At 45.4% G+C, this 26,698-nt stretch overlaps 13 protein-coding genes across 13 annotated transcripts; 5 read left to right on the top strand and 8 right to left on the bottom strand.

Annotated features, from left to right (window-relative positions):
- Nucleotides 1-639: 639 nt before the first annotated feature.
- SJAG_03872 (RNA-binding protein Rbp28) lies at nucleotides 640-1,502 on the top strand. Its single transcript, XM_002174963.2, has one exon. It carries the CDS (start codon nucleotides 680-682, stop codon nucleotides 1,439-1,441), a length of 762 nt encoding a protein of 253 aa, XP_002174999.1. The 5' UTR covers nucleotides 640-679; the 3' UTR covers nucleotides 1,442-1,502.
- Nucleotides 1,503-1,779: 277 nt separating this feature from the next.
- SJAG_06270 (hypothetical protein) lies at nucleotides 1,780-2,391 on the bottom strand (the record flags this gene model as incomplete). Its single annotated transcript, XM_011050707.1, has 3 exons — nucleotides 1,780-1,965; nucleotides 2,011-2,193; nucleotides 2,272-2,391. 3 exons carry the CDS (start codon nucleotides 2,389-2,391, stop codon nucleotides 1,780-1,782), a joined length of 489 nt encoding a protein of 162 aa, XP_011049009.1.
- On the top strand, nucleotides 1,861-8,285 carry SJAG_03875 (hypothetical protein). Its single transcript, XM_002174966.2, has one exon. It carries the CDS (start codon nucleotides 5,242-5,244, stop codon nucleotides 7,840-7,842), a length of 2,601 nt encoding a protein of 866 aa, XP_002175002.2. The 5' UTR covers nucleotides 1,861-5,241; the 3' UTR covers nucleotides 7,843-8,285.
- Nucleotides 2,532-3,332, bottom strand: SJAG_03873 (DUF1640 family protein; the record flags this gene model as incomplete). The annotated part of the gene is made up of 3 exons (XM_002174964.1): nucleotides 2,532-2,574; nucleotides 2,682-3,068; nucleotides 3,127-3,332. 3 exons carry the CDS (start codon nucleotides 3,330-3,332, stop codon nucleotides 2,532-2,534), a joined length of 636 nt encoding a protein of 211 aa, XP_002175000.1.
- On the bottom strand, nucleotides 3,295-4,161 carry SJAG_03874 (fungal protein; the record flags this gene model as incomplete). The annotated part of the gene is made up of 1 exon (XM_002174965.2): nucleotides 3,295-4,161. Exon 1 carries the CDS (start codon nucleotides 4,039-4,041, stop codon nucleotides 3,295-3,297), a length of 747 nt encoding a protein of 248 aa, XP_002175001.1. The 5' UTR covers nucleotides 4,042-4,161.
- SJAG_03876 (ribonuclease II family protein) lies at nucleotides 8,255-11,231 on the top strand. Its single transcript, XM_002174967.2, has one exon. The coding sequence runs from the start codon at nucleotides 8,548-8,550 to the stop codon at nucleotides 11,125-11,127; it is 2,580 nt and encodes an 859-aa protein (XP_002175003.1). The 5' UTR covers nucleotides 8,255-8,547; the 3' UTR covers nucleotides 11,128-11,231.
- On the top strand, nucleotides 11,166-12,947 carry SJAG_03877 (rRNA methyltransferase). Its single transcript, XM_002174968.2, has 3 exons — nucleotides 11,166-11,457; nucleotides 11,519-11,577; nucleotides 11,626-12,947. The coding sequence occupies exons 1-3, from the start codon at nucleotides 11,322-11,324 to the stop codon at nucleotides 12,826-12,828; spliced, it is 1,398 nt and encodes a 465-aa protein (XP_002175004.1). The 5' UTR covers nucleotides 11,166-11,321; the 3' UTR covers nucleotides 12,829-12,947.
- Nucleotides 11,178-14,840, bottom strand: SJAG_03878 (alpha-1,2-mannosyltransferase). Its single transcript, XM_002174969.2, has 6 exons — nucleotides 14,594-14,840; nucleotides 14,422-14,547; nucleotides 14,306-14,374; nucleotides 14,079-14,245; nucleotides 13,866-14,023; nucleotides 11,178-13,818 (listed from the first exon to the last, which is right to left on the bottom strand). The coding sequence occupies exons 1-6, from the start codon at nucleotides 14,709-14,711 to the stop codon at nucleotides 12,921-12,923; spliced, it is 1,536 nt and encodes a 511-aa protein (XP_002175005.1). The 5' UTR covers nucleotides 14,712-14,840; the 3' UTR covers nucleotides 11,178-12,920.
- SJAG_03879 (calcineurin responsive transcription factor Prz1) lies at nucleotides 14,774-18,470 on the bottom strand. Its single transcript, XM_002174970.2, has one exon. The coding sequence runs from the start codon at nucleotides 17,483-17,485 to the stop codon at nucleotides 15,332-15,334; it is 2,154 nt and encodes a 717-aa protein (XP_002175006.1). The 5' UTR covers nucleotides 17,486-18,470; the 3' UTR covers nucleotides 14,774-15,331.
- A 455-nt stretch (nucleotides 18,471-18,925) lies between these two features.
- Nucleotides 18,926-20,178, bottom strand: SJAG_03880 (carbohydrate kinase; the record flags this gene model as incomplete). The annotated part of the gene is made up of 3 exons (XM_002174971.1): nucleotides 18,926-19,905; nucleotides 20,005-20,082; nucleotides 20,133-20,178. 3 exons carry the CDS (start codon nucleotides 20,176-20,178, stop codon nucleotides 18,926-18,928), a joined length of 1,104 nt encoding a protein of 367 aa, XP_002175007.1.
- A 267-nt stretch (nucleotides 20,179-20,445) lies between these two features.
- Nucleotides 20,446-21,835, bottom strand: SJAG_03881 (S-methyl-5-thioadenosine phosphorylase; the record flags this gene model as incomplete). Its single annotated transcript, XM_002174972.1, has 3 exons — nucleotides 20,446-20,694; nucleotides 20,951-21,511; nucleotides 21,743-21,835. The coding sequence occupies 3 exons, from the start codon at nucleotides 21,833-21,835 to the stop codon at nucleotides 20,446-20,448; spliced, it is 903 nt and encodes a 300-aa protein (XP_002175008.1).
- A 745-nt stretch (nucleotides 21,836-22,580) lies between these two features.
- Nucleotides 22,581-24,097, top strand: SJAG_03882 (60S ribosomal export protein NMD3; the record flags this gene model as incomplete). The annotated part of the gene is made up of 2 exons (XM_002174973.2): nucleotides 22,581-23,204; nucleotides 23,264-24,097. 2 exons carry the CDS (start codon nucleotides 22,581-22,583, stop codon nucleotides 24,095-24,097), a joined length of 1,458 nt encoding a protein of 485 aa, XP_002175009.2.
- Nucleotides 24,098-24,552: 455 nt separating this feature from the next.
- On the bottom strand, nucleotides 24,553-26,182 carry SJAG_03883 (CCR4-Not complex subunit Mot2; the record flags this gene model as incomplete). Its single annotated transcript, XM_002174974.2, has 3 exons — nucleotides 26,081-26,182; nucleotides 25,859-26,038; nucleotides 24,553-25,711 (listed from the first exon to the last, which is right to left on the bottom strand). The coding sequence occupies exons 1-3, from the start codon at nucleotides 26,131-26,133 to the stop codon at nucleotides 24,553-24,555; spliced, it is 1,392 nt and encodes a 463-aa protein (XP_002175010.1). The 5' UTR covers nucleotides 26,134-26,182.
- Between the last annotated feature and the right edge of the window lie 516 nt (nucleotides 26,183-26,698).

Below are 26,698 nucleotides of genomic sequence, written 5' to 3'. Positions count from 1 at the left end.
ATAAAACCAGTGGGGAGCAGGGACGAAACCCGACTCCTTTTTATAGCAAAAAGAAGGGCAAAAAAAGCAGTCCTATCATTCCCGAACCGCATGGTCTCTTTGAGATTGGCGAGTCGTTATCGCTTTTTGCTCCAAGCGAAAATACCGATGTAACAAAGGAGTGGAATCGTCGCAACACTTTCAAAGCGTCGCCTGACGAGACAAATCAGGTGAATTTGTCTTTGTTCTAAAAGAATAAAGGAGCCTAGTTTGTATTACGAGTTTTCGTTGGTTGAGTATACTAAATATATATTTTTTTTTCTAAACATAGACACAATGAATCCACATAGAGCTCAGCAAGTACACGGTTTTGTCCAAGTTTGAGCATCGTAAATGTACACGCATACACGTCATCCCTCTCGTTTAATCGACTCGTCCATACACGAAGCAATTTCTCGCCTACTTTATTTCTGTTTTGTTTCTGTCCCATAACCTGGAATCCCAGACATTTCTCCTTGCATCGCGTTACACCATTATGCACCGCACAAATAATCACTATTCGGAATAACGAGTCTGAGCGCACAGTAACGCACCACCTCGCAATCCCCACCATTCCTTACCACCACCACCAAAACTTTGCCTACACACAACGCCGCAACGTCCTCTCAGCCAACTCCTACCGATTGGTAAAACTGCATCCATGTTGGCACCAACTGCGCCCGTTCCCGCCGGCAATTCTGCCGTTGACGAAGAACAAGTTGTGATTGACGTTTCGGGCGCTTCGGATGCTTTGATGACCGATTCTCCAGCTGGAGACGCTCCTGCTGCTCATACGGATGTCGAGGGTGTTCCTCACTTTCCTCCTATGAAGGCGTCTGCTGTCTCTGGAACAGCATCGTTGAAGAAAGGTGCTCTTAAATCCCAAACCCAAAAAGTCCCCATTCCTCCTCACAGAATGACTCCTCTGCGAAATGTATGGCACAAATTATATCCTCCATTGGTTGAGCATCTGCTGCTACAGGTGCGTATGAACACCAAGTCTCGTGCTGTGGAGCTCCGTGAAAGTAAAGCCACCAAGGACGCAGGAGCTCTGCAGAAAGGTGTGGACTTTGTCCGGGCATTTGCCCTGGGTTTCGATATCGATGATGCTATTGCCTTGCTCCGTCTCGACGACTTGTACATCGATACCTTTGAAATCAAGGACGTGAAAACGCTCCACGGTGACCATCTGAGTCGTGCCATTGGCCGTATCGCCGGACAGGCCGGCAAAACCAAGTTTGCCATCGAAAACGCGTCGAGAACACGTATTGTTTTGGCCGACCAAAAGATTCACATCCTTGGCGGATACACGAACATACGTGTCGCTAAAGATGCTGTCGTTTCTCTTATCCTTGGTACACCGCCCGGCAAGGTGTACGCCAACCTGCGGAATGCTGCCGCTCGTGCCAAAGAACGTTTTTAATTTTTGGGTAACTTGTTATGGATTGGGTTTGTTTTTTGGAAAATGAAAGAGTTGAAAGAGATGGACTGGAGGCGTGCGGGGAGGGATGTGGGAGACGCTGAACACAGTAGACACAAGCCGTAAAACCGTCGCTGCTCATCCTGTTCTTCATTCCATTTCGCTTTTCGTTGCTACTAGTACTGGTTGCTCTTTTTGGCTCGCAGCTAAGCGAACCACGCGCAAACGTTAAAACTTTAAGTTATGACATCATCAAACCAGAATTAGATCTGCAGTGGATCACCGAAGATCCACACGAGAGTCCCCGCAACCCCGCTAAGATCGACAGGTCGGCTCGCGAGCTAAATCTTCTGCTGGACGCTTACATCATGCAAATTACTCTCCAGCTCACGGAGCAGCGATTCCACCTTTAACAAACTTCCACGCTTCTCCAGTTCGATGGAGATACGTTCGCGCTTCTTGACCAATTTCTCGTGATCCTCAACGGCCTTCACTTCTGCGTCATGGAGACGCTTGTTTGTTACTTTCTGCCAAGTGTTAGTGAGATACGGAGCTTTTGTTCGTGGACCTACAATGTATCCTTGCATTCGTTGGACTATACAGTCCATTCCTTTCGAGTATAACTCCAGCAATTGCTCTAGCGTCACGACGGTCTCGGTGAGCTCGTCATTTTCTGCTTTTAAAGTCGAGTTCTCGCGTTGTAGACGCGTCAATTCGTTTTCTGAACAATGTTGCGTATAAGTGTCTAGCCGACTCTACACAGCGACATTGAATGTCAGCATTTCTGGAAACATGTCCTCGGATGTAACACGTCGTAAAGAGTGTTCTCATACCTTGAGAGCGTCTGCGTGCTTTCTCAAATAATGGTAGTGCTCTGTGCTAGCCTGCAGCTGTGCTTGCAGCTTGTTGACAAAGTCCTGAAGGACGTTTTGCTCGCCGTCTGTGATATTCATGTTAAAGGCCAGGAGTAACTGTGGAGGGAGCGATGACTTTAGCGACCGTTAAGCGACATACGCGAGAATGCGATTTCGAGAAGAAAAAACAGCAATTGTGCGGACCAGCGCTTTCGTTGGCCTCAAAGACGCCTCAGACGCTACAGCAGAAGTCTGAGATACGCGAGAAGCAGTGCTCCAGAACTATACTCGTGTGTTAGCAATTCGTTGCAAAGGTGAACATCGAAGCTTGTCACAGAACAACATAAAAACACAGAAAGCTCATTGATTTTGGCCTTCTGCATACATACCCGGTAATAATTCCTAGCAGCCATTGAAGCGTCTGGCTTTTTAAGCTGGCGAATTGCATACGCAAGTGAGAAGCCTCTGTATGCACTCGAGCAGATACTTCTCGCACTTCGAGGTCTTGGGCAGAAGCTTCGTCTCGGTTGTGGATGCGTTCAGTGAGCATCTTCAGCCTTGCATCTGCAAGCAGCGTATGGATCCGGTCTTCGAAGGATGTACGCAAACGTTCTACATCTGTCGAAAGTCGCTCCAGCTCTGTGTGCAACACGGTCATTTCTTCTCGTTCAATGCTTTGCAGATCGCTTCTAAGATGTGCAAAGTCTACTTTCTGCTGGTAAATCGCACGCTCTTGCTGTTCTCTGCTCACAAACTGTCTTGCATTCCTTTCGTTTCTAAAAAACTCGTTAACGTCTACTTTGGATTCATCAATTCAGTACGACTAAGGCTTACGTTTTCGTGAAAACATCGTGCACTGTCCTCATAATACTATTAGCTTCTACAGGCGTCCATCCGGCCGCCTCGAGTCCACGAACAAATTTGAGTGTGTCAAACGCGTGAAATGACCTTTGATCAGCTACATTCAAAGGTCGTATACTGTATCGTCCCCACAGGATTCCCCTATGCAGTCGTTGTACAGTTTTCAGCCCGACTAACATTGTTTATATCATCAGCCGCAGTTTTCGTGCTCTGAGGTGTAGTGCTGGAGTCCGACTTTTTCTTCTGGGCCTTTATTGTTTTGCATCGATCAGCATCCAATGCTTGTTCATGAGACGTCAAAGCTGTGGCCATAGAAAGCAATGCATCCTTGGTGTAATGAGCGTCGTTTCCAGCATTATGAAGTCCAAATGGAATGACAGATAGACTACTCAGTAGTTTGTTCAAGCCAATAAGTTGGTTATGAACAACACCGAGACAGGTGTACGAGTAAAATCGGTACACATCCTGGGTGTCAACTAAAGCAACATGCGGTGGTATCTCAATTCTCAGCTTCCCCAAGTACTTCAACTCGTTCCTGAGGCCATGTGCCACGACAACAAGATTGGGTAACCGCAGGTAGCCTGTAAGTACTTCACAGAGCTGTCGTCTTCCAATAATGATGGATTCTCCGAATTTAAAATGTTCTGAGTGATCTGCAACAAATCTTCCATTTTTCAAATGCAAATAATCTCGGACACGATAATGATAAGTTTTCCAAGACTTTTTCCGAAACAAACATACTCCTGCTTCTGTAACAAGGTCCTGATTACGCTCATACGCTTCAAAATCCAGCACGAGAACATTTGCATTTTTGGAACTATAAATGTATTTAAACAATTCATACGCTCTCCTCCCTTTGTTAATCTGAGCCAATGTTTTCTCGTTCATCTTGTTTCTTTCAAAGAATAGGGTCTTGTTGAAAACACCTCTTCTCCTAATTCCGAGCCTTCCGGTGGGATTGCTGGTACTTGCAAGAGAAAAATTTACTATTGCTTAGCAGATGAATCTGGCTAATCCAGCGAACTATTTCTAGAACTGAAGAGTCATTATAAAAGGGAGAAGCAACTGCCTCATACCCATTCCTCCATGCGTATTGTCCGAGTTCAATATTGCTTGTTTTCTGAAAGTGAAAGAGTTTAAGCGATGAATAACATGGAGGTTTATTGGTCGTTAAATGATCGTTTTTAATTTAAGCATTCTGGTACGCAAAGCTGCCGGTTTTAATTACGCGAATTGGGTGACACCAATTTGAAGTGAAAGACCAGTATTCGGCTGTCACGACTATTGAAAAGTTGTTCAAGTCCGTATTGAGTTGCTGCATTTGTCCCTCTAGCTTTTCCATCCGTCAGGAGTATCTATTTCGTTCGTTTGAATTCGCACCGATTGCATGAATAGGCTCAATTTACATTTACTGCAGTCATCATCAATTACAATTGCCCCTATACAACTTCAAAAAAATTAAATAGGGACTAATTGGCCGAAGGTTGCACTTCTGTTATAAAAGTTCTGATGTCAACATGCACTTACTGCACAGGAATGAGTTGAACTGATGGTTTGTTAATTAATTATCTTATGATAATTGAGTAATGGCTCAATACCGTCTTTGAGCAGCTGCTATTCGTTAACATTTGTTTACATGTAAGTCAATAAACAAAATGTAAACAAACAGAATATGAGGTATAAATAGATGTTTCAGACCTACACGCTACTCTATATTTACCTACTTCTGTATTGGTATTTAATTTCTACTGCTCGTTCTGTGGATATAACTTTCGACTCAGTTTCCCATTTGAGCAACTCATCAACGAAATAAGTTGCTCTCTTTATTATACAGTATAAAACTGCTTCATTGTTGGTCTTGAAGACGCCGCAGAAGCAGCGATATAGCTCTGTTTACACTTGTACATTCGTACTCAAGCAGACTATAAACATTTTCATTCCATTATTTACACTTTTTTTCGATTGTCTTTACTAGCCTTGAGGATTTAATCTTCGTGCTATCCATTTTGCAACGCGATCTCTAATTGTGTTTGATTACCGTTGAACTTATTCTCAGCATTACACTTTTTGCTACTGTACTATTATTCCATGATGCCTTCAATTGCCAATTGTTACGCAGCGTTACACGTTACTCTTGTATATGCTCTTATTACCGACTTGTTTATTTTCAGAGCATCCACAACTCTCTGCGGTTTTAAATGCATGATATGGTTCTTCCGAAACATTTTGAACGAAATTTCACACTTTAGTCGGTTTAAAGATTGCACTCGTTCGAATACGGAGAAACTTACGAATCGGTTGCTGTCATTCGTTTTCACTTGTCACTTACAACTGAGTTCTTGCTTTCCAGTGCTAAGCTCCTTTGATATAGAATGGGCACTATCATTTTTGCGGAATACACTTAATGAGTCAATTCCAATCTTGTTTATGGCGTTTGTCGTTTTGAAAACAATGGCAAGCGCCGTCTTTAAATTCTTGAGGGAAGCAAAGACAATTATTTTTGAAAACGTCGAAACTTTGAGCGAGAATGAATCAAATCTAATTTTGGATAAACTCGCACCAGTCGATTTATTCTCTCCGCTGAACTTAATCGTGGGCAGTGAACCCAAGAATCTACGTGAAGAATCAAGAAGCTTTATGAGTAATCGCCTAAAAAGAAAAATTGCCAGAAGGCGATTTAAAAGAGTTGTTCATGAGCTTACACCTATCCCCGAGGAGCTTGACGCTGATTATGAATCCAAAACAGCAATGAGAACTACAGACACTTCACTGGATGATGCTACAAATCGATTTCTAAAGACGACTGAATTAGATTTGAACACATCAGAGAAACAGAATACTGATTCACCTTCGGATGTGTTCATTGTCGACGGTTCTAATTATTCAGATTCTTCAGACACAGCTAACAACTCCTGTACGCTCACAGATTCGTCGAATCAACATTCAAATGCCGTTGAGGCCAATATTTCAAATGACCGTCACCTTATGATTGATCTTAATGTATTCGTGTCAAAGATTAACAGTGCTTTACGGCAAGGCATCCCCACCGAAGTAACCCTTCTTAAAGCGGGTACTGATTCTAATTCCACGATGAATGGAATACTTAAAACTGACGAAGACGATGTGAATTTGATGTCTGAGAACGAGTCACTCAATCGTTGTCATACAAGGGTTATTACTGAAGAAACTGAAATCACATCCAGTGCTGCTTCCACTGAAGCTACTAATTCTACTATTCAAAGCCCATGCGAAAATGGAAAACCTAAATTACGAGAAATGGTAGAGGATGAACAATATCCTATTCCTCGACCAAATTATGATGGGGTATTTGAACGGCTTCCTCGAACACGCGATCTTTGTGCCGATGATTTTGAAAATCAACTTGATGACGATCTTAATTCAGCTCATGGAGATGATCTTTCGGAAGATTACAAGCAACCTGACGAAAACGAATATCGAGAGGTCAAACAGAAAGAGGAGTCCGGACACTTGATTTCAGGAAGCTCACGTAACAGCAGCAGTCTTCCCCTTCAGCAGCCAGAAGAGACTATACTTCCAATTGAAAACGAAGTTGTTAATCAAGAAATTAATGATCTCGACTCTAGTGATCCGTCTCCTTGTGCGATTAAAAAAGAGAAGATTCCCCCAAGAGCACAAAATCAGACGCCAAGTGTAGTTTTTCAGCCAAAGGACTTTGATATTCGTGTTATTCCTCTTGGTGTGCCAACCCAACGATTTGATTTTGAACTGAAGCAGGATTTGAATCGTTATATAAACAAGATGGAGGAAGCCACAATGCTTTACAAACGACTGCTAGACGAAGTCGTATCTGGAAAGATTCTCGATCATGATCTTTACCAGGACAAACTGATTCAGATTCGCAGGGCCGTTGGCTCACACCACACTTACAATGTTCTTCTTTACCACAGACTCTCTCTTTTCATCAACTGTGCTTCTTCATATTCGGCACTCCTGCGGCCAATTTATGGGCTTTGTCACGAACTTCTTGAATTCCGCGATATGTACGATTTTGTCGGAAATCCCAACCATGGGTTCATTGGGGCTAGCGTGTTTGTCGAGCGTATGAACTATATCCTCCGACTTATGCAAGACTATCGCTTATTTCTGGATGCGAAAGAAGTCCAGACTTACATGCAGGCAAAGAAAGCCGAATCTTACCGTGCCGCTGAGGAAGTTCAGCTGCAGACCATGAACGGAACTTCTGCATACGCACTTCAAGCATATCGCTATAACCAAAATTTTCAACCGGCACCAGTTTGCAGATATGGTGAGTACGACAACATTGCTCAAGTGAATCCCCCTCCTGGATTTGGTTATGCTACACCAGTGAAGCAACAACCTATACAAGAAGTTACATTTCAAGCAGCAAATGCCAATCGAGAAGGTCAATATCAATATCTGAGAACAGGTTTCGGACAATGCATTCAGGAGCAACAGTCTCCTGAAAAGAACATTAACCCGACTGAGGAAACGCAAAAAGAAGAACCATTTGACGAGGAAGAAGATGTCTATGGTGGTGTTCAATTGGATAGAATGGCACCGTTTAAACCTCCTGTTGATTTTACAGGGGAAGAAGAAAACGTTTCTCCCCTACCAAAGAATGGGCCTGCCATTTTACAGAGAAATGTGACCCAGAACCCATTCACTGTTTTCGCACGTCCACGTTGATAATCTTATCCTGTTCACGTTTCTTTTTGAGGAGCATGAAGGATGAAAAGCTAAGGATACTTGTTCAAAAATTTTGTCCCTCTCTGTCTCTTTTCCCCTCTTTTTAATCTCTTTCTCTTTCTTTTTTTGTTTTCTACCTTCTTTCTCTCTCCCTCCTCTTGTCTTTTTCAATGTATTTGAGAAGCAATTGACGGTCTTTCAATCGACTTTATGGTTGTTTTCTAAAGCAACGAATAACCACTAGGGGCAACTTCTTGTAATACTGTACTGTTATGTTCTTTAGGGCTACGGCCATTAATTATCAGCTTGCATCCCGATAGCAATGAGTTTTTAATGAAATGTGTAACATCAAATACGACTTGGCTTGTTCGCGAATTCAATTCCGATATAAATTTAGTCTCCCCTTCAATATGACGAGCCCAGGTTTATCTATAGCGCCTCAGTAACGAGCAGAAAGTTTGAGAAATAGTAAAATGAAACACCGACCGGAAAGGGCTAAATACCGAGTTGAAAGAATGCTTTAACGAGATAAAGAACTTGTTTTCTGCTCACCATTCTATTCCTTTACACATCCTTTGTACTACAGTTTCTCTACATTACACACTTCCTTAGGTACACCACAATCCCTCACCAACCATTACTACGAAAAACAAACGTTCAATAATAAACAGCTCTAGGTAGATCGTTAGGGAGAGATTGAACGCAATGACAACTGTCGTTAAAAAATCAAAAGATCGAGGTGAAGCAATTCATAACACCTCGATGTTGACAAGTCAAATGACTCATCCTGGTCTCGGTGATGGTTTATTAGAACATGTACGAAAAAAATTAGCACAGGTGAAATTGGATCACCCGTCAAAAAGTGTTTCTTTAGCTACACAAACTGGACCAACCGAAACAGAAGTTACCGTAGGCAGAAAAACTCAAGTTATTAAGCAAGTAACATCAGATAAGGAAATTACGACAATTGAGGACACAGTAACCGAGTCTATTACTGTTAAGTCCCGGAAACCACTAAAAGCCGTTTATGAAGAACATTTGACAAAAGAAGCTTACTTGGAAGGACTGAAGAAAGGAACTTTATTGAAAGGTACTCTCAGAATTTTAGACAGCTTCCACAGTGCTTTTGTCACCGTTGAAGGCTATGCTGATGACTTCTATATCGATGGAATGATTGCTCGTAATAGAGCTTTGGACAATGACACCGTAATTATTGAGACCTTAAAAGACCGTGCTCCGGCTTCCGAATCTGTCACTGTTCAAGGAAGCAGCTCTTCTGAGGATGACCTTACAGCTGATCCAGCATTACCTACTTCAGTTGCATCCTCCAATCCCAACGCAAAAGTTGTGGCTATCGCTGAACGGTGGCCCAGAGATTCAGTAGTTGGCATTCTTCATCCTCCCGGATGGTCACCCAACACTGGAAGTCCAAGAAACTCAAAGTCAAATTACTGTATTTTCCAACCTCAAAGCAAGCGTATGCCGTTTCATCTTATCCACAAAAATGACTTAGGCGAACTCTCGGGATCGAATTGGCGGGAACAGATCACACAAAATGAAGGGGTTATCTTCAGCGTGAAGAGAAAGACTTGGTCTGCTACATCTCGTTATCCCTTGGCAAAAGTTGACAAACGTATTGGCCATCTCTCTAACATCGAGGCAAGCACTCAAGCTATCCTGCTGGAACGCATGGTGAACTCCCGTGAGTTTCCCGACGAAGTTTTAGATTGTCTTCCATCAGACAACTGGTGCATTACTGATGAGGAGCGGGCGAAACGTCGAAGCTTTCTTGATCAAATTGTGCTCACAATTGATCCAGAAACGGCTCGTGATCTCGATGATGCTGTCTCTTGCATAGACAATGGTGACGGAACTTACAGAATTAGCGTTCACATTGCAGATGTGTCGCATTTCGTTAAACCTGAAACTGCTTTAGATAATGAAGCTCGCTCCCGCGCAACAACTGTCTATCTTGTTCAGCGCGCAATTCCGATGCTTCCAACTTTACTATGTGAACGTTTATGCTCATTAAATCCCTCAGTGGAAAGGTTGGCCTTTAGTGTTGAATGGCTCGTGGATCGCAACGGCCGTGAGCTTGGACCCCGTTGGTTTGGAAAAAGTCTGATTAAGACTTGTTGCCGTTTAACTTACACGGAAGCACAAAATATACTCGAAGGAAAGTCCTGGGAAGAAGGTGTTGGAAAACCAATTTCTGACGGATTTAAAGCCACGGATGTTGAGGTTTCTATTCGGAACCTGAATATAATTGCCAAGGCTTTGCGAAAGGCACGTTTTGACAATGGTGCTGTTAGTGTGAATACAAGCGAACTGAAATTTCGTTTGGATGAACAAGGATTGCCTCAGAAATGTGAAGTCTATGAACACAAAGATGCCAACCGTCTGATTGAAGAGTTCATGCTTTTTGCTAATCGTTCTGTCGCCGAAAAAATTAGCAACCATTTCCCTCATGTTGCCTTGTTACGTCGTCATGCTCCCCCCAAAGAAAAGCAACTTGGCGAATTCATTCGCTTCCTTGCCCATCTTGGTTTTGATTTCGATGGTTCTACGTCTGCCAGGTTTAATGATTCCTTACAGCGTCTACGTGAAAAGTTTCCTTCTGACATTACCGAATTAATTGAAAACATGGCTGCTCGTTCGTTGCAGCGTGCCGAGTATTTCTGTACAGGAAGTACGGACTCCGTCTCTGAATGGCTACATTATGCTTTAGCTTTCTCTCATTACACTCATTTTACGTCTCCTATTCGCCGTTACCCCGATATCATTGTTCACCGATTGTTAGAATGTGCCGTTCAAGATTGTGATTCCTCGCTAAAAACAAAGCAGTGCAATGAAATTGCGACGCATTGTAATACGAAAAAAGAAAATGCTCGTTTGGCACAGGAGGACAGCAATTTTGTTTTCCTTTCTGTGTACCTTAACAAGTATAGTGAGGAGCATAAGGTTCCAGCAATGCCTGTTCGTGTATTTGTTACTCGTATATTGGACCATTCTATCGATGTTCACATTCCCGTATTTGCTCTTACTCGTCGCATCAGCTTCCTGGACGAGCCATCTCTTGAGAGCTTTGAGGTTGATGATTCCGAAGAACATGTTCAACTGACTTTCAAGAATGGAACATCCACAAAACTCTCGATGTTCAATGACTTCACTGCTTACTTAGCAGCCGACTTCACAAAGACATTCTGCAATATAAAATGCAGTCTGCATCAACCTGTTACCGAACTCCCTGATAACCAAAAGTCTGTTACGGACACCACCGAGTAATGAATGATAACATGTATTCTCAATATTAACTTCAACGACATATCTTGAAACCCTAATACACTTGAACTTAAACTATACCTGTTTTATCTTCGCTTATTTTTCATGAACTAAATCACCGGAATGCTACACTATTCGTACGGTACCATTTGGTCCAAAAAAAAAATCAAAAAAAATCGCCCAGTAATACCTCCAGGATGGACTTTTATGTGCATGCTGCAGGCGTTTTGGATGATTTAAAAGAGAGGAAAGGTTCAATTAAGCAACTTGCATTCAAGAATAAAAAGTTTGATCCTAAACGTACCTATGCTTTAGTTTGCGAGACCTTAAAATGTTTGTTTGTTTGATTTGTTTTTTTTCAACGGATTTGAGCGGAATTTCTAACAATGATTAGACACTAAGGTTCTGGACGAAGTCATTGAACGGTCTGAGTTGCTTAAAAAGGAAAAGAAAGTACTGTTGACTATAAATTTGTTCCCATCATCTAACATATATATTTAGCTCACAAGAAACCTTGCTATAGTTTTGGTTCATGATCTTCTTCTTACGAAACGAGGAATCCAAGCATCCGGCGGTTTATATAAAGATGCGATATTACGAAACAAAACACGTTTAAACGGTGAATTTGTGAAATATAAGATTCAAAAAGGCGCCAAGTCCAACGAGGAGCTAGCGTTGAAGAATCCCGTAAATCTCCCTCGATGGGTCCGTGTGAACACAATTCTTTCAAACAAGGAGGAAGTGATTAAAGGACTCGGTGTTGAACCTGTCGACTCAATTGATGCATTGGTACCCGGTAAAGTGTATTTTGACGACTGCGTGGAGAATTTACTTGCGCTGGAAAGCAACATCTCATTCGTTGGTAATGAACTGTACGAGAAGGGAAAAATCATTATTCAAGATAAGGCTTCCTGCTTTCCTGCCGCTGTTTTGCATGGCATGCCCGGACCTGTCGGTGACATTATTGATGGTTGCGCGGCGCCAGGCAACAAGACTACCCATCTGGCAGCTCTGTATCCGAATGCAAAGATATTTGCTTTTGAGCGTGACGCTTATCGTGTGAAAACGCTTCAGAAAATGGTTCGTATCTCTGGAGCCAAAAATGTTGAGATCCAACATATGGACTTCACCCATACTGATGTTCATGACGAGAAGTATGCCAATGTTACACACATTCTTTTGGATCCTTCATGTTCTGGCTCAGGTATTGTTAGTCGACAGGACTTCTTGTTGGTAAATGAGCAAGATCCTGTTGATGAAGGTGATCGAAAAGAGAATTTGAGCAAGTTTCAATCCACAATTCTCAAGCACGCTCTGTCTTTCCCCAATGTACGAAACGTTACATACTCTACATGTTCCGTTCATCGAGAAGAAAATGAACAAGTAGTCGATGAAGTGTTAAAACAAGAGAAGGACTGGTCTTGCGCGCCACTCGAATCTACTCTTCCACAATGGCCAGACCGTGGTGTACCTGAATATTGCAGTGATCCATCCATGGCCGGCGGAATGATCCGCTGTGAGCCGGGACGCTATGGTACCATTGGTTTTTTTGTTGCGAATCTGTTTCACAATAAACGGTATGCAGAAGCAACTAGTACGGCTACTCGTCCGTCTGTGACAAATTCGAAGAGTAAACGTAAAAGAAAGAAGAAAAACGCCAAAGGAAACAAAAAGGCAAAGAACAATGCTGGTGATCAGGCGTAAACGTGTATCTCACTTTTATCATTTTAAAAACTAAGGTTTGGTTATTAAACGAACGATTCAAGAATAATAAATAGACTGTTAAAATAGGTATTTCATGCGCCATCTGTGTTAGACGTTGCTTCCAGTGTCATGGGTTTGTATATGCCAATACCGCTATGTTGGATTATGTCTGTTAAGCTCACTTCATCAAGATCATCGAGGTCATAGTGAATCTTCACCGAGTCGTACAACGTTAAATTCCAAGCTTCAGGATTTGAAAGAAGAACCTTGGGACAAATGAACAAAAACGGTGGACATTCCAGGACGGTTTTAGGGCGGGAAGATTGCGTAGATATAAACTTCTTAAACAAAATTTCTTCCATACGCTCTCTGCTGTATCCAACAAAGTGTTGAGTGTCAACTTCCACATTTTCATGACCCGTTCGTTTAAGCATCCAGGTCGGCGGAGTATATACGCGCCAGAAATACATTGACATTGCCGACCCTGGTTCGGATAACGGAGAACATGAGGAGTAATAGTCTGCCAGTTTTGAGAGTGTGGGAACCACTCCGCGTTGATGCAAGACTCCGTAAAACATGCTCAAGAAAGTATGGTAGATGAGACTTGAGACAAGGAGAAGTTTAGAATGTGTTATAGAAAATGCATATGCAGTAAAGAAAACACAAGCCGGAAGAAGAAACCGTGCTTCTTGATGCGGAAATACCGACAATAGTGCAATAGGAACCATTAAGTACCACCAAGCTGAACGCATTGGATTCCACAGACTTGGTTGTGCAAGAATAGGGCCGCATAACAATGGAACGTTGATAAGTAAATGTGTCCATCTTGCATGTAGTCCGTGTTGAGCCAAGTTTCCCGTTTGAGAATTGTACATTAAGTTGTTCCAAACAGTAAACACGGGCTTACCATATACATATGAATCAATGAAAAGGTATGCTGTAGTAAATAAAAGACAGATGAAGATCAGTTTCGAGCAGAACCAGAGAAGACTGTCAAACACATGTTAGCGTAAACGAAGATATTGCACAGTGCATACTGTTGAGGACGAAGACATTGTCTCCAAGTACGAAGGGCACTAAGTGCACTTGGAAGCAGAAATGCAGGGAATGTGATGCGAGTGAAAACACCCAAAGTGCAAACTGCACACAGGGCAATTGTGTCAAAAGAGGGCGTTTTTGATGGTTCTTTTTGGATCTTTGGTGCATAAATGTTAGCTTTATCGCACTTAAATGAGCATCGTTTAGCGAACCTTTTTTGACACTCGCCGAAAGAGAACGAATGCCAGCAAACTCAAAATAACTTCAAACGAGTTTGACAATGTTTTTGTTTGATAGACAAGCATCATCATTGTACTTCCAATGCCCAAAAGAGCTCGCACACGAGTCTTGGGAGGAAACAAGAGCCAAATGCAATAGTCTTACGAAGTTATTAGAATAAAGCCGTAAGAGGCAGAAGCCATTTACTGTATTCACATACCAACACAGAGCGACAGGAGAAGCATCCAAAGTCTGCAGACATGAAAAACAATTGTTGGTTTGACAGATGCTTATACAGGTTAATATAATTGCTCGAGAGAAAACAAAGTTAAGCACCTCCAAAGACGGTCTTTACAAATTCCATTGGTAAGAACGTCGTAATCAGTAAAGGGACAAGCGACCGAATGGGCCGTTCTACCGTATACTCCCAAGGCAATTCTGCTTTCCAGCCAAATACATATTCTAGTAGTGCGTGTTAGTATAAACCGTTTACAGAGGAATGTCTTACGGGAAACGACCTGCAAGGATTGCAGTTGTTCATCTGGATGAATGTATGAAGGAGAAACGCTGAACAGAGCCCGTAAAACGAGCAGGACCGCATAAGCTATACACTGCTTATAGTGCATGCTTAAGCTAAGTAGTAATCACTCAAACTGCATACAGAAGACACCCGACACACAGTAGAACGCGGTAGACGCACAAACTCATTACTAGGAAACATTTTACAGCTACGACAATAAAACATGCTACTAATAAGGAATGGACAGCACTTAAACAAACTAATCATCAACAGCCAGCTCCATCAGCTCGAAATCGGAGTCCGCGAAACACCAAAAGAACATGCGAAACCAGAAACGAAATGCACAAGCAAGTCCAGCAGAACCGTCGCCAACCGCCCGCGGCATAGCGACAATCCCGTTTCCACTTTACCAGAGTCCGTGAGCCAGCGCACGTACTAAACATTTCGTATGTATTTGAAAGTTTCGTTGCATCAGAAATATAAATAAGAAAAATAAAATAATAAAGCATGCGGCCGTTAATTGGGAGCTAAAACAACTGTTGGAATAATTTTCCGAACCATAAACGATAGACAAAGTGTGTTTCTTCCAAAAAAAAAGTGCAATCCAATGAAAGTTTAAAAAACGAGCGAAATACCAACAGCATCTGTTGGTGAGGTTGGTTTCAATATGATGAAACAAAAAGAACAATAAAAACTTGTGAAAAAGACATGGAACGCCCCTACCTCTTAAGCATTCATGGCATTCGCGGCGGTTGCAGCAGCAATGCTTTGTAGCCGTTCTTTCTCGGCAGCAACTTTCAGACAATTCTTACCGGTCTCACTACGATAATGTCGATTCAAAGCATCCATACGAGCAAATTTTTGGTTGCAGGTGACACAAGCAAATGCCTTAATGCCCGTATGTAGCTGCTCATGGCGACGCTTGTCGTGTTGCCGAGCGAATGCCTTCTTGCAAACCGAGCACTGGTAAGGACGATTGTTGGTATGAGTGTTTTGATGACTCTTTAAGTTGTATGCACGAGTGAAGCGCTTTCCACAGCCAGGGATTTGACAGACATATCCACTTAAAGGTTTGCTATTCTTCCCATTGGCGGACTCTGTAGCGTGGTGATCCAGCGTTTGTGACGCAGAAAGTGGAGGCAACAAGGACTTTGAGTTGCCATTCGCAGCATTTGTACCATTGTTCACTTGAAGAACGGTGGTAGGGATTGTACGAGAAGCGGGCACAGAGTAATTGTTTAAATTGGAAATATCACTGCTAGGAAATGAGACATTGCTTGGAATCGTGGCAGGGAGATTCTGAGGAAGCGAAGCAGGTGAAACGGTAGGCACGTTACGCATGAGCCCCCGAACGTCAACGGACCCCACAGGAACAGCTCCGCCGTTGGGAAGCAGAGCAGGCTGGATGGAGTCGTTGTACATTCCCGCGCCAAGATAAGGTCCGCCACTAAAGGCGTTCACTTCATAGTTTGAACAATAAGAAGCAGAGTTTCGACGCAACAGATAATCCTGAATCTGTGGAGAGGTCTCCTCAGAAGTTGCGTAGGGCGCATCTATGCCCTTCTTACCAAACCTCGATGGTGAAGAGGGGACGATCTTGATGCGCGGTGGGGTAGGCGTCTGTTGATGAGAGGACGCGTAACCAGGAGGGTTAATGGAATCATAACTCAAGTTGGGCATGTTTGTCGCCAACGGAGAATGGAGACTCGTAGATGAGACGGACGGCGAACACATAGGACCATTGATGAAGGGACTCCATGGTGGAGGGTAAGCCAGCTCACTCTCTGGAGTTTGGGAGTAAGCATATTGTGCAGACTCGTGATCCCGTGTCTCGAAAGCTGAGTGCGTCGATAGGTAAGAACCATTCATTCGCAAATCCTCCGTTGAACCAGGTGCCGACTGCTCTCCTCCGCCATTCGTGTATGAAGGACTCAGCACGTTCGTGAAGACATCGTCGAGCTGGAGCTCGGGTGCGGAGCCACTGCGTGGAGTATGGCATATAGCGGACAAGTCGGCCGAACCGTTGTGGCTGAACGATGCAGCAGAACGAAGAGGTAAACTCGAACTCGGGACACCCCCAAACTGTAGACCGGCAGCGTCGTTGAACAAAGGGCGTTGTTCGTGGCTCACGTCTCCAAGAAGAGAGGCGCTGTTTTGTGGTGCGCCTTCGACATTTGTATTCGAAAGCCTTTTGACATCTACATAAAATGTACCATTGTCACGATCACCGTTCGGGGCGATCGCGGGATTGGGAGCCCGTGACGCAGAGCTAAAAGAACCGCGAGGAGAAATCGCAGGAGAGAGCAAAAGCGAGTTCGAGGGTGAAGAAGCCGGCGTGAAAAAGGCTAGCTCATCACCTGAAACACAACTGCTTGGTGAAAGCATGTTGTGTGCGACGTTGTCGAGTGAGCCGTGCTTGTGCTGCATAGGGACAGAGAGGGAAACGGACTGGTGAGGAGATTGAGAGTTTGCCTGGTTTTTCATTGCAACCTCCGAAAGCGACAAACCACAAGCCGAGTCGGCCATTGTAGACGGAAATGTCGAAGTTGCAGCAGCAATACTCAAATCGGGCACGCTAGTGCCAAGAGCGGAAAAATCCTCCGTTGATAGGTGCGGATCGGAAGAGGCTGCGCCCTCAAGCGATGTGAAAGTCAGAGAGGGAATAGGAGGCGACCTCGACGGAGCAGCGTTCAAATGCTGAGTGGAATTGGCAACGTTGGAGGGAGACGAATGGTTCAGAGCAACAGAGCTGGAAAGCCCGTCAAAACCCGCTCCCACATGACCAGATGTGGGAACATTGCTGTAACCAAGTTCTTGTAGTAAAGGATTTGTGAACAAGTCTTCGTCACCAACAAACTCGGGCGACGATTGAGAAAACATGGTGCTGAAGAGCTGTTTCGTGACAAGTGTCGTACAATGCGATCTTAATGTGAGGTTTCAGAAAAGGACAGTGGCCGATGAAAGAGTGTATCGCAGCCAGTGCAGGTAACGCTTGACAATGTTTCGTACGGTATGGCGATCAATTTGTTTCAGTAGGAGTAAACAAGCGCCGGTGCTCAGCAGCGATATACGGGAGAGACAGAGAGAGAAAAACGTTGAAAGAGGGAGGAATGAAAAGAATGTATGCACAGGAAATGAGACGAGCAGGACGCTCAGTTACGGAGAATGTGCAGAAAAGCTGTTAACGCACGGGAACTTTAGTTAAAAAGGCCAGACAGACAACAGCTGAGATAAACATACAAGGGGCAGCCGTAGCAACAACGATGAACACGCAAGACTGGGAGCAAGAAACGAAGGTCCGCTTCTTCGTAGACTGGAATCTTTACGGCGTAAGACGTGAGAAGGCTATGCTATGCAAAACACGTTAAAAAACTCCGTAGGGAAGGGCAACGGCACCAACTGCTGGGGTCGGGAGAAGGTGGCACAGTGGGGAAGACAGGCACACAGTCGGGGGGTTGTCCGCAATTAAACGAGAGCACCACGCCCACTATAGCAATTGTCGTTATGTGATGGTCGAGTGAATTACACAAACACCGCGTTTGGTGAGCACTAAACTGTTTAAAATAACTGTTTAGGAACCAATGCACGCGTTTTTATAGATTGGAGCGCCTGTGGATACAAGGTTTACGGTTGTCGGCAAGCCAGGCGATAAACAGCGACAAAAGACCAAGGAAACCGTTCCTGGGGAAACTTAATATGCAAAAATCTAATTTTTATGCCAAAATGCACGATTCTTTGCAGAAACTGCCTAAAAAGCCGCTTTTTTCGTCCTCAATTCAGGTGTAGATGTTGGGAGAGGTTAAGGTAAAGGGCAGCTTGGGGTGTGGTATTAAGGGGGAGATGAATAAACGCGACATAAGAATGCGGAGCACAGCTTGTTAAATTCGTCATCGATAAAAAATAAAATCATCCCTGAAAGTGCTTCCCCTCACCCGGCGCCGCTCAGGGAAAGGCTCGTGACCGCCTTTGTTCGCCCATTGGTTTAAGTTTTTTTATCAGCCGGGAGAGGTGCTGTGATTGGCTGACTAGGCAAATGACGCAGAGTATGTCCACTGGCTAAAAACCGCGATATTCCCTCACGAGCATGCTACAATACGTCATTGATCGCCCCAGGAAATCTTTGCCGGAAGACGTGCTTGTCACGTGTAGCCAATCAAAGGAGAAGCCGAAGACAAAAGCGCATAGTGTCTAATTAAACGAGGCCAACGGTGGGAGGAGCCAGAAATGGCAAATCTCAGAGATCGGCAAGAAAAAAACGAAGTAGCCTGAAACTAAAGAAAACGCTCGCCGTGGAGACGGCCCGCAGCTGTGCGATGACTGCTACAGAAGGTCCGGCGCCTGTTTGCTGAGAAACGCGTAGAACCGCTGCAGGCGATCTGAAGCCGACTCGCCATTCCAAAGCTCGCGACTGCCGAAGTCGCGACCGCGTCCAAAACTGCTATCGTCATCGTCGGACGTCATACACGTGAGTCGGGGTAGACCATACTGTTGGATGGCAAAAGAAGCACTAACGGTAGCCTTAAGCGCTGCTTCAATGATGTTGCTCGTGCGATGATACTCGACGATCAGCGTGCCACAGAACGTGTTCCCGGCACCTGTGGTGTCAACGACAGTGTGGGGGTCCATGGGAAAACAAGGCAGGTGAGTAAGCGTGCGGGGCGACGAGGAGGAAACAGTGGGGGTCTGCTGCACACATGGAGCAATGAAAGAGCCCATATGGCCGCAGCGGAGGACGACCCATCCACGGCCATTGGGGCCGATCTGGAGCTCGCTGAACGCCTGTGCGAACTCGGTGGCCTTGGACAGACTGTGCTCGGGAGCGACGCCGAAGAAGCCGGCCGAGTCGACCTCGTTGGGGGAGAAGATGTCGCACAGCTTCATGGCTTCTTGACACTCGTCCCAGTGCTCCGGCAAACAGCTCTCAGGCGTGGGCTCCCAGACGATGAGGGGAGGTGCAGCAGCCGTGCGGTGCTCCATCAGACGCGCGTGCATGCGACGGAACTTGGTCGGATTGGTAATGACATGCAAGGTCTCACAGTTATGAAAACCAGCCTCGATCAGGTCGTCAGCACCAATCGCCCTCTTGGGCGATTTGTATTCGAAGTGGCGGAAGCCATTGTTGTGCACGTAGTTGTAGCCGTGAGTAGTCAGTCGGTCGGGATTGGCCCGGAACAAGCTGCCAGTTCCCAGCTGCTCCAGCTGGGTACGCACTTCTTCAGGGAAGTCGGTTCCAACGTCAATCACAAGCCCAAGACGGGCTGCTTCAGCGCCGGGGGTCCAGATGCGGGCACCGAGTAAGGCTATTGGGTCAGAAAACGCCGCTCGATGTGAACGAAAGAGAGAGAGATTTGGAGTGAGGAAGACCGTCGATCTGCTCCTCCGATCGTGCTATAACGTACCCCATGTTCCACCACCGCCAATAACATTTTTCAGCAAAGAACCGTCCTCGTGTTCAACGTCGTCGATAATGAACATCCCTAGAACATGTTAGCATTTGTGTTTCGGGTTTCCAGTCGTTTCAACACACCCGACGAAGAAAACTCGACGGTCTTGTCGGTTTTTGAGGGCACCATAGTAAAAAAAAAATCACAAGCAAGTCAAACAGTTTTCAGCTCGGCAATAGCGTTGACAGCAGTTGGCTCATCCACCAACTCGCTTCTCTAACCCTGGAGGATCGGCACTGCCACGCGTCTGCCGTTCTCCCGGTCGGTTTTCTTGGTGGTAGTAGTAATTTAGGGTTCTCGCTAAAAGAATAAGCTTGCACGTGTGTTGCCCCACATGCAACGTAAGCGAGGCGTGGCCATCTTCGCGGGGCAGCGCCAGACTCAGGTCGGTGTTGCTTACAGACTTGGGAACAGGAAACGCAATTTGCCGACCACGGCAGGATCACGATGAGCATGGTTGGTTTGGATGCCATGCTGGACGGCACCACGCAGGGTCTCGCCGATGGAGCCCTTGCGCAGCTCGGGTTCGAGAAGCTTAATGACTTGCGTCAAGAGCTGCTTCGCGTTGTCCGTGTTGTTAGACAGATGCGTCATGACCTCGTTCACGGTGACGGGGCGCTCGGACTTGCGCCAGCAATCGTAGTCCTGAGTTTTAAGTTAGTAAGGTTTTCGGTTGGTGTGCGGGGAACAGCGAGGCTGGGAGGAGGAAAAGGAAGCGCTAGCCAGACCGGTCGTCGCCATGACCTTTTTGGGACGGCTGGTATGTGACCCTGTGTGCAGGAACATCGTGTGAATTTATGAATCGCAGCGACGATGACCGACACAGAGTCGACCGCAATCAAGGCGCCGCGCCTCTCCAGCACTGCCTCCATTTCGAGAAGTATTCGCTGCAGATACGTACCGTAGCCATACAAACCATTTGGTAGGCAATCTCAGCCTCCCGAGCAAGCTTTGCCTCGGGAATGACGGACATGTTAATGACACTTGCTCCCCAGCTTCGGTAAAGTTTGCTTTCAGCACGTGTACTAAATGCGGGGCCCTCCATACACACAACGGTGAGGTCATGATCCACGGTGGGCACGTGCAACTTTGCCCCGCGTTCAAGAGCGCCTGCACATTGAGCGACAATGCGTGCCAAGTCTGCATCAAAAGGGTCACCGAAACTCACATGTGCAACACATCCTGAAGGGAAGAAGGTGTTGGGTCGAGCACACAAAGTACGATCGATGATCTGATTCGGCAAAACAAAGTCTTCGGGCGGGATTTCCTCGCGTAGCGAACCAACAGCGCTAAAGGCAAGAATGGCCTGAACACCCAGGCTCTTCAACGCAGCAATATTTGCCCGAACAGGGATTTCCGTCGGCGTATAGCGGTGACCAACACCGTGTCGTGCTAAAAATGCCACGTGGAGGCCAGTTTTGGATTTCACAATGTTGATTGGTGAAGAGGGGAACCCCCAGGGCTGACAGTTAGCATGCGAACAGGCGAGCGAATCATAGAGCAGCACCAAAGCACCGCCCAAGCAGCAGCGTGATTGGCTGAAACTGGCCGACAGCAGCAGTCTCTCCGAATGATTCGGACAGATCTCGGTGACTTGTCGGTCAAGTTTAGGGGGGGCCGCGCGGTCAGGCACGTGCCTACGTTAAAAAGAAGCAGCACCGTAACGCGAAAGGGCCAGAGTGCGAAGACGTACCGTTTCGGGATTGACTGTTTTGACATGTTCAAATCCGGAGAGCTCGTAGAAGCCGCTGCCGCCGATGACACCTAAAAGAACGTTGTGAACCATGATGAGGTGAGACAGTGGTGAAGAGAGGTGAGGTTCGGAGGTTGCGACCGCGCAAAACAAGCTAGGAAGAGACTGTATGCAAGTGGGGGTGTGGGGGCCAGACGAAGACAGAAAGTGGGCAGAGGGTGGGGGCTCTGGATGAAAGCGAAGAGAGAAGCAGGGACAGGGCTCAAGGGCGATTGCTTAACATGACAGCTCGGCTTGCAGCTGCTCGTTGAGCAATTTTATTGCTCTGTGAATAATGGCTGTGTGCGAGATTCGAACCCGGAGTGTTGTGGTGTGGAGGAGTAAGTGGTGTCGGTGGTGTCTGTCGGTAGTAGAAGAAAGAAGCAATTGTAGGAGGACGGTTTGAGGACCTGGTACGAGGTGCAAAGAATACCCATCGCCCTGCAGTAGTAATGGCTTATTTATATTTTATTTCGAGTGCTGATTTGCGTGCCGAAATCCAGCAATTGCAGCGTCTCATCTATCACACAACTCACGACAACTCGCGACAACTCGAATCGTTTTCTCGGACCCGTTTCGACACCGTCAGCAGCGTCCGCACCGCCTGTACTGCTGCCGACAATCCTCTCTGACCGCCACAGCTCTCCAATTCTGCTATTTCCACACATCCTATTCGAGTGGTTTAGTGAAGTGCAGCGAGTCTCAACGCAGCCACCATGAAGCCCTCCTGCCTGACTCGGGCAACCTACCCTCCACCAACCACTCCAGACGGAAAACGCTTGTAGCAAACGCAGTCGAAATGGAGCAGGGAATGGTCAATGCAGCAGGATTTTCGTACATCGCATCTGAATCGACTCAGTCGACGATTCTGTGTTGTCAATGCGGTGTACCGATTCCCCAGAACCCGGCGGCCATGTGCCTTGACTGTATCAAAATGTCTACCGACATCACTGAGGGCATTCCTCGTGACGGCATGCTGAGTTACTGCCGTGAGTGTGAACGTTATCTGCAACCTCCAAACGTGTGGGTCGCAGCTCAGCTGGAGTCGCGTGAACTGATGGCTATTTGCTTGAAAAAGCTTCGTGGACTCAACCAGGTTCGGTTGATTGATGCGTCCTTCATCTGGACGGAGCCCCATTCGCGTCGTGTAAAGGTGAAGTTGACCGTTCAGAAGGAGGCCTTCACGAACACGATTCTCCAACAGTCCATGGTTGTGGAGTACGTGGTCAACTACACTCAATGCCCCGATTGTGCTCGTACGTACACGCCACACATCTGGAAGGCGTGTGTCCAGGTTCGCCAAAAGGTCCTCCACAAGCGAACCTTTTTGTATCTTGAGCAAGTTATTCTGAAGAACCGTGCTCACTTGAACACGGTCAACATCAAGGAGGCCAAGGATGGCATCGACTTTTTCACTCTCAGCGTACACACGCCATAAAAATGATGGAGTTCTTGAATGCTGTCGTCCCAATTCGTAGCAAGAGCAGTGAGGAGCTTATTAGCAAGGATATCAAGTCGAACACGGCACACTACAAGTTCACCTACTCTATTGAGATTGTTCCCATCTGCAAGGATGACCTTGTGTGTCTCCCCAAGCCGCTTGCGAAGGCTCATGGAAACATTTCTCAGCTGTTGCTGTGTACAAAGGTCGGTACCACGATCCATTTCATTGATCCCTTAACCCTTCAAACATGCGAAATGCTTCCAACCACCTATTGGCACATGCCTTTCCCGTCTCTTGCAGACATTGGCGAGTTGAGTGAGTTTATTGTGGCCGACGTTGATTTCCTTGGCCCGACGAACGGCAAAAACGTGTTGGCCGATGTGGAGTTGATCAAGTCGTCTGATGGAAGCACCCACATGGCTCGTACACATCTCGGTGCCCTGTTGTCTGCCGGTAACACCGTGCTTTGCTACCATATGGCTATCACCAACTTCAACAACGAAATCTTCGATGCTTTGAAGGATAATCTCATCCCCGATGTCATCATCGTTAAGAAGACGTACAGCAATCCTAAGCGTCGTAAGAACCGCTTCTGGAAGCTCAAATCGATCGGTATTGACCAAGGCGAGTTGGAGCCCAAGAAACAAGACCTTGAGCGCCAAGAACGTGACTACGAGCTGTTCTTGCGCAACTTGGAAGAAGATCCCGAGTTGCGGCAAAACATCAACCTGTACAAAAACGATGCCTATCGTCCTCCCGCTGACAATGAGATGGAGGAGGATGACGAAGAAATTGACGATGAAGAGGTTCCCGCCATCTCTGTTGACGAGTTGCTCGACGACGTTGAGTCTATGCATATTGCCGACGAGTAGTTTTGATTACTGTCGAAAAGAGGATTCTCTTCATGAGAATGGTTTTTGGTGTTTCTTTCAAACGTTTTCTAAAGAAATAATTGGGGTTCTTTTTGGTACCGGGTTTTGGTTTGTTGCTGTTTATTGTATATTCTTATGAACGTTAATCATTTTCTAAAGATTTTGTTCTCCCAGTAGATTACTGTGTTGACGGGTTTGGGAGTTTTTGCGTGTGTAATGTATGAGATTGTGTTATAGGTATGGGGCAGGAGCCGGAAATGAACTACGAAATGATACCAACTTTTACATATCGGAGGAAATTAGGAAATAAACAAAGAATAACAAAACAACGAGCTCTCGTAGAGCGTGTTTTGAAGAGTGAATAATACACAAGAGACAGTTCGCAACGAACATAAGCTTACGCTGCATGGACACTGTCATAAATGTAATAAGTGCACACAAGCAAAACTCACAACTTAAACTCGGAAACCCGGTGGGGGCATGACATTTTTAGCAGTACTGGTTACGTTACTTGAGACATTTGAAGACAATGCAACACCAGAAGACAAGTTATCGCTTGTCTTTGATTTGTCCGTTGTCTGCTCTGAAGAAAAGTCGCTGGAGTTGAGTTCGCTAGAACTGCCGATGATGGAGTGAGCGTTGAAAACAAACAAGGGAGGGAGTCCTTTTACTTGCTCCAGTTGCTTTTCATCTAGACCAGAGTCGACAGTGGAGAAGGAGATGTTGGAAAGCTCGAAGGACAAGTTGTTCATTATCTGGTTGAGCCACTTTGTGGGATCCAACTCCTTATAGAAATTCGGCACTGCAGCCTTATTGGCTTCGGCATTGTGCTGATGGATAACGGAGCGGAAGCGTTCCTGTAATGCACTTGGGGACATTTTGGCCCAGGAAGCCGTAGGCGGTAAAGCAGTTGGCTCATCGTGGTTATGATGATGATGCACAACAGTAACGGTTGCAGTTGCGGGTGAATTTGTGTGAGACACATTCGCAGAACCATGTTGAACATCGCCAGCAACTTCGTCGCCGTTAGCCATCAGTTTAGTGGGAACAAGAGGTGTTTTGTTAGCCAAAGACGGTGATCCATGAATGCCATTTGCCGCTTTTGGAAGATTGTTTCGGTTGTGTTGAAGGGTAGCCAGATCCTCTTTTGTGTAGCTGTCCACATCGTCGCCGGGTTCGTGCAAATACATACACTGAGGGTTGGGGCATTGTTGGTTGCGCAGGTACGATGTGCAATACTTCGTCGTGCCGTAAGAAGCTCGTAAATAGCGACCGTCGCTTAAGCTTCCATCGATAGCTGCAATGGCCCTGGCTGCATCCTCTTTTCTTTGATAAGTGATATACACACCAACATGACTGTTGGGCGTGTTCGCTGCAGCTTTCTTGTTAATGGCAATCTTGATAATTTTACCATATTGACCAAAGTACTCGGGTCCTTTAAGCATATTGATGGTGTCTTCGTTTGCAACCTTTGGAGACAAGCCATTCACATAAGCCAAGTTTTTCTGGACAACACGGATGTTCGCAAGATGTTTTCTATTCGAAGACTCAAGCTCTTTTCTTTCCTTTTCACGACGTTTTCTTTCATTTTTTCGGTGAAGATCCATCTTCCATCTGACAAAAACGATGTTAGTAACTGAGAGAAGGATACATTGAACGGTATGCATCACAGAACCAGATAGATGCATGCACCGTGCTCGTGCTTTTGGCTGCGATGCTTCTCTGCTGGTGCTCTTGGATAAATACAGATTGTTTACATACTCTTCGGCAGTAACAGGACGCCATTGAACGTTTTCTTCAGTGTACAAACGCCGGCAAGCGGGACACCGACCGTTCAGATCCTCCTTAATGTGATGCCAACAGAAACGACATACACGGTAGCCACATTGACAGGGTTTGAAGTTCTTGTCGGAAATGTCAATTTCCTCCATACAAAGGGGACTAGACCGTTAGTCATCTTAATAAAGCAGACTAGTTACATACCAATACATGTCATCGTCATCTTCTGACGAGTATATATCCTGAGATTTTTGCATTGTGAATTGAGGAGCACAGAGCACGCGTGGGCCGTCTCTTCAGTTTACATGTTGCCAACACCGAAGTTTACCGAATGTTTACCGAGATTTTACCGAAACATCGCCGAATTCTTTGCCGGCGTCCGTAGACAAAATTATGTGAAGACAGGTGGGACGGGAGTATTTGTCGAAGTTAGTTGTTCCGTTGGTGATATTTAAGGTGCAATTTAATTTATTTGATGCCTATTCTTTCTTTATTTATTATTTGTATTGAAATTAGTAGTGACAATAAAAATTAACTACTTCGTCACTTGCAAAAGTTGTCAAGCGTGCTTCTACATACATTTCATTTATAAACCGTTTGATGTAACGACTTTTTCCAATTTTCGCCAAACCCGTAATAAAATACACATTGGGTTTCAGTGGATTTTTAAAAAAAGTCACTTAAATCATAGAGTTGTAAAGACTACAGATTTGTGAAAGCAATTTACCAAAAGCAACTTTTTTTCAAGTCCTTTTCATATACAAAACGATTTGTAGTCATACTGTTCTTCTATAATGTTTACTCATCTCCTTTGTTAGTAAG

This window comes from Schizosaccharomyces japonicus (assembly GCF_000149845.2).
Source record: "Schizosaccharomyces japonicus yFS275 unplaced genomic scaffold supercont5.2, whole genome shotgun sequence".
NCBI classification, from domain to species: domain Eukaryota; kingdom Fungi; phylum Ascomycota; class Schizosaccharomycetes; order Schizosaccharomycetales; family Schizosaccharomycetaceae; genus Schizosaccharomyces; species Schizosaccharomyces japonicus.
This window is presented reverse-complemented; position numbering and strand designations above follow the sequence as displayed.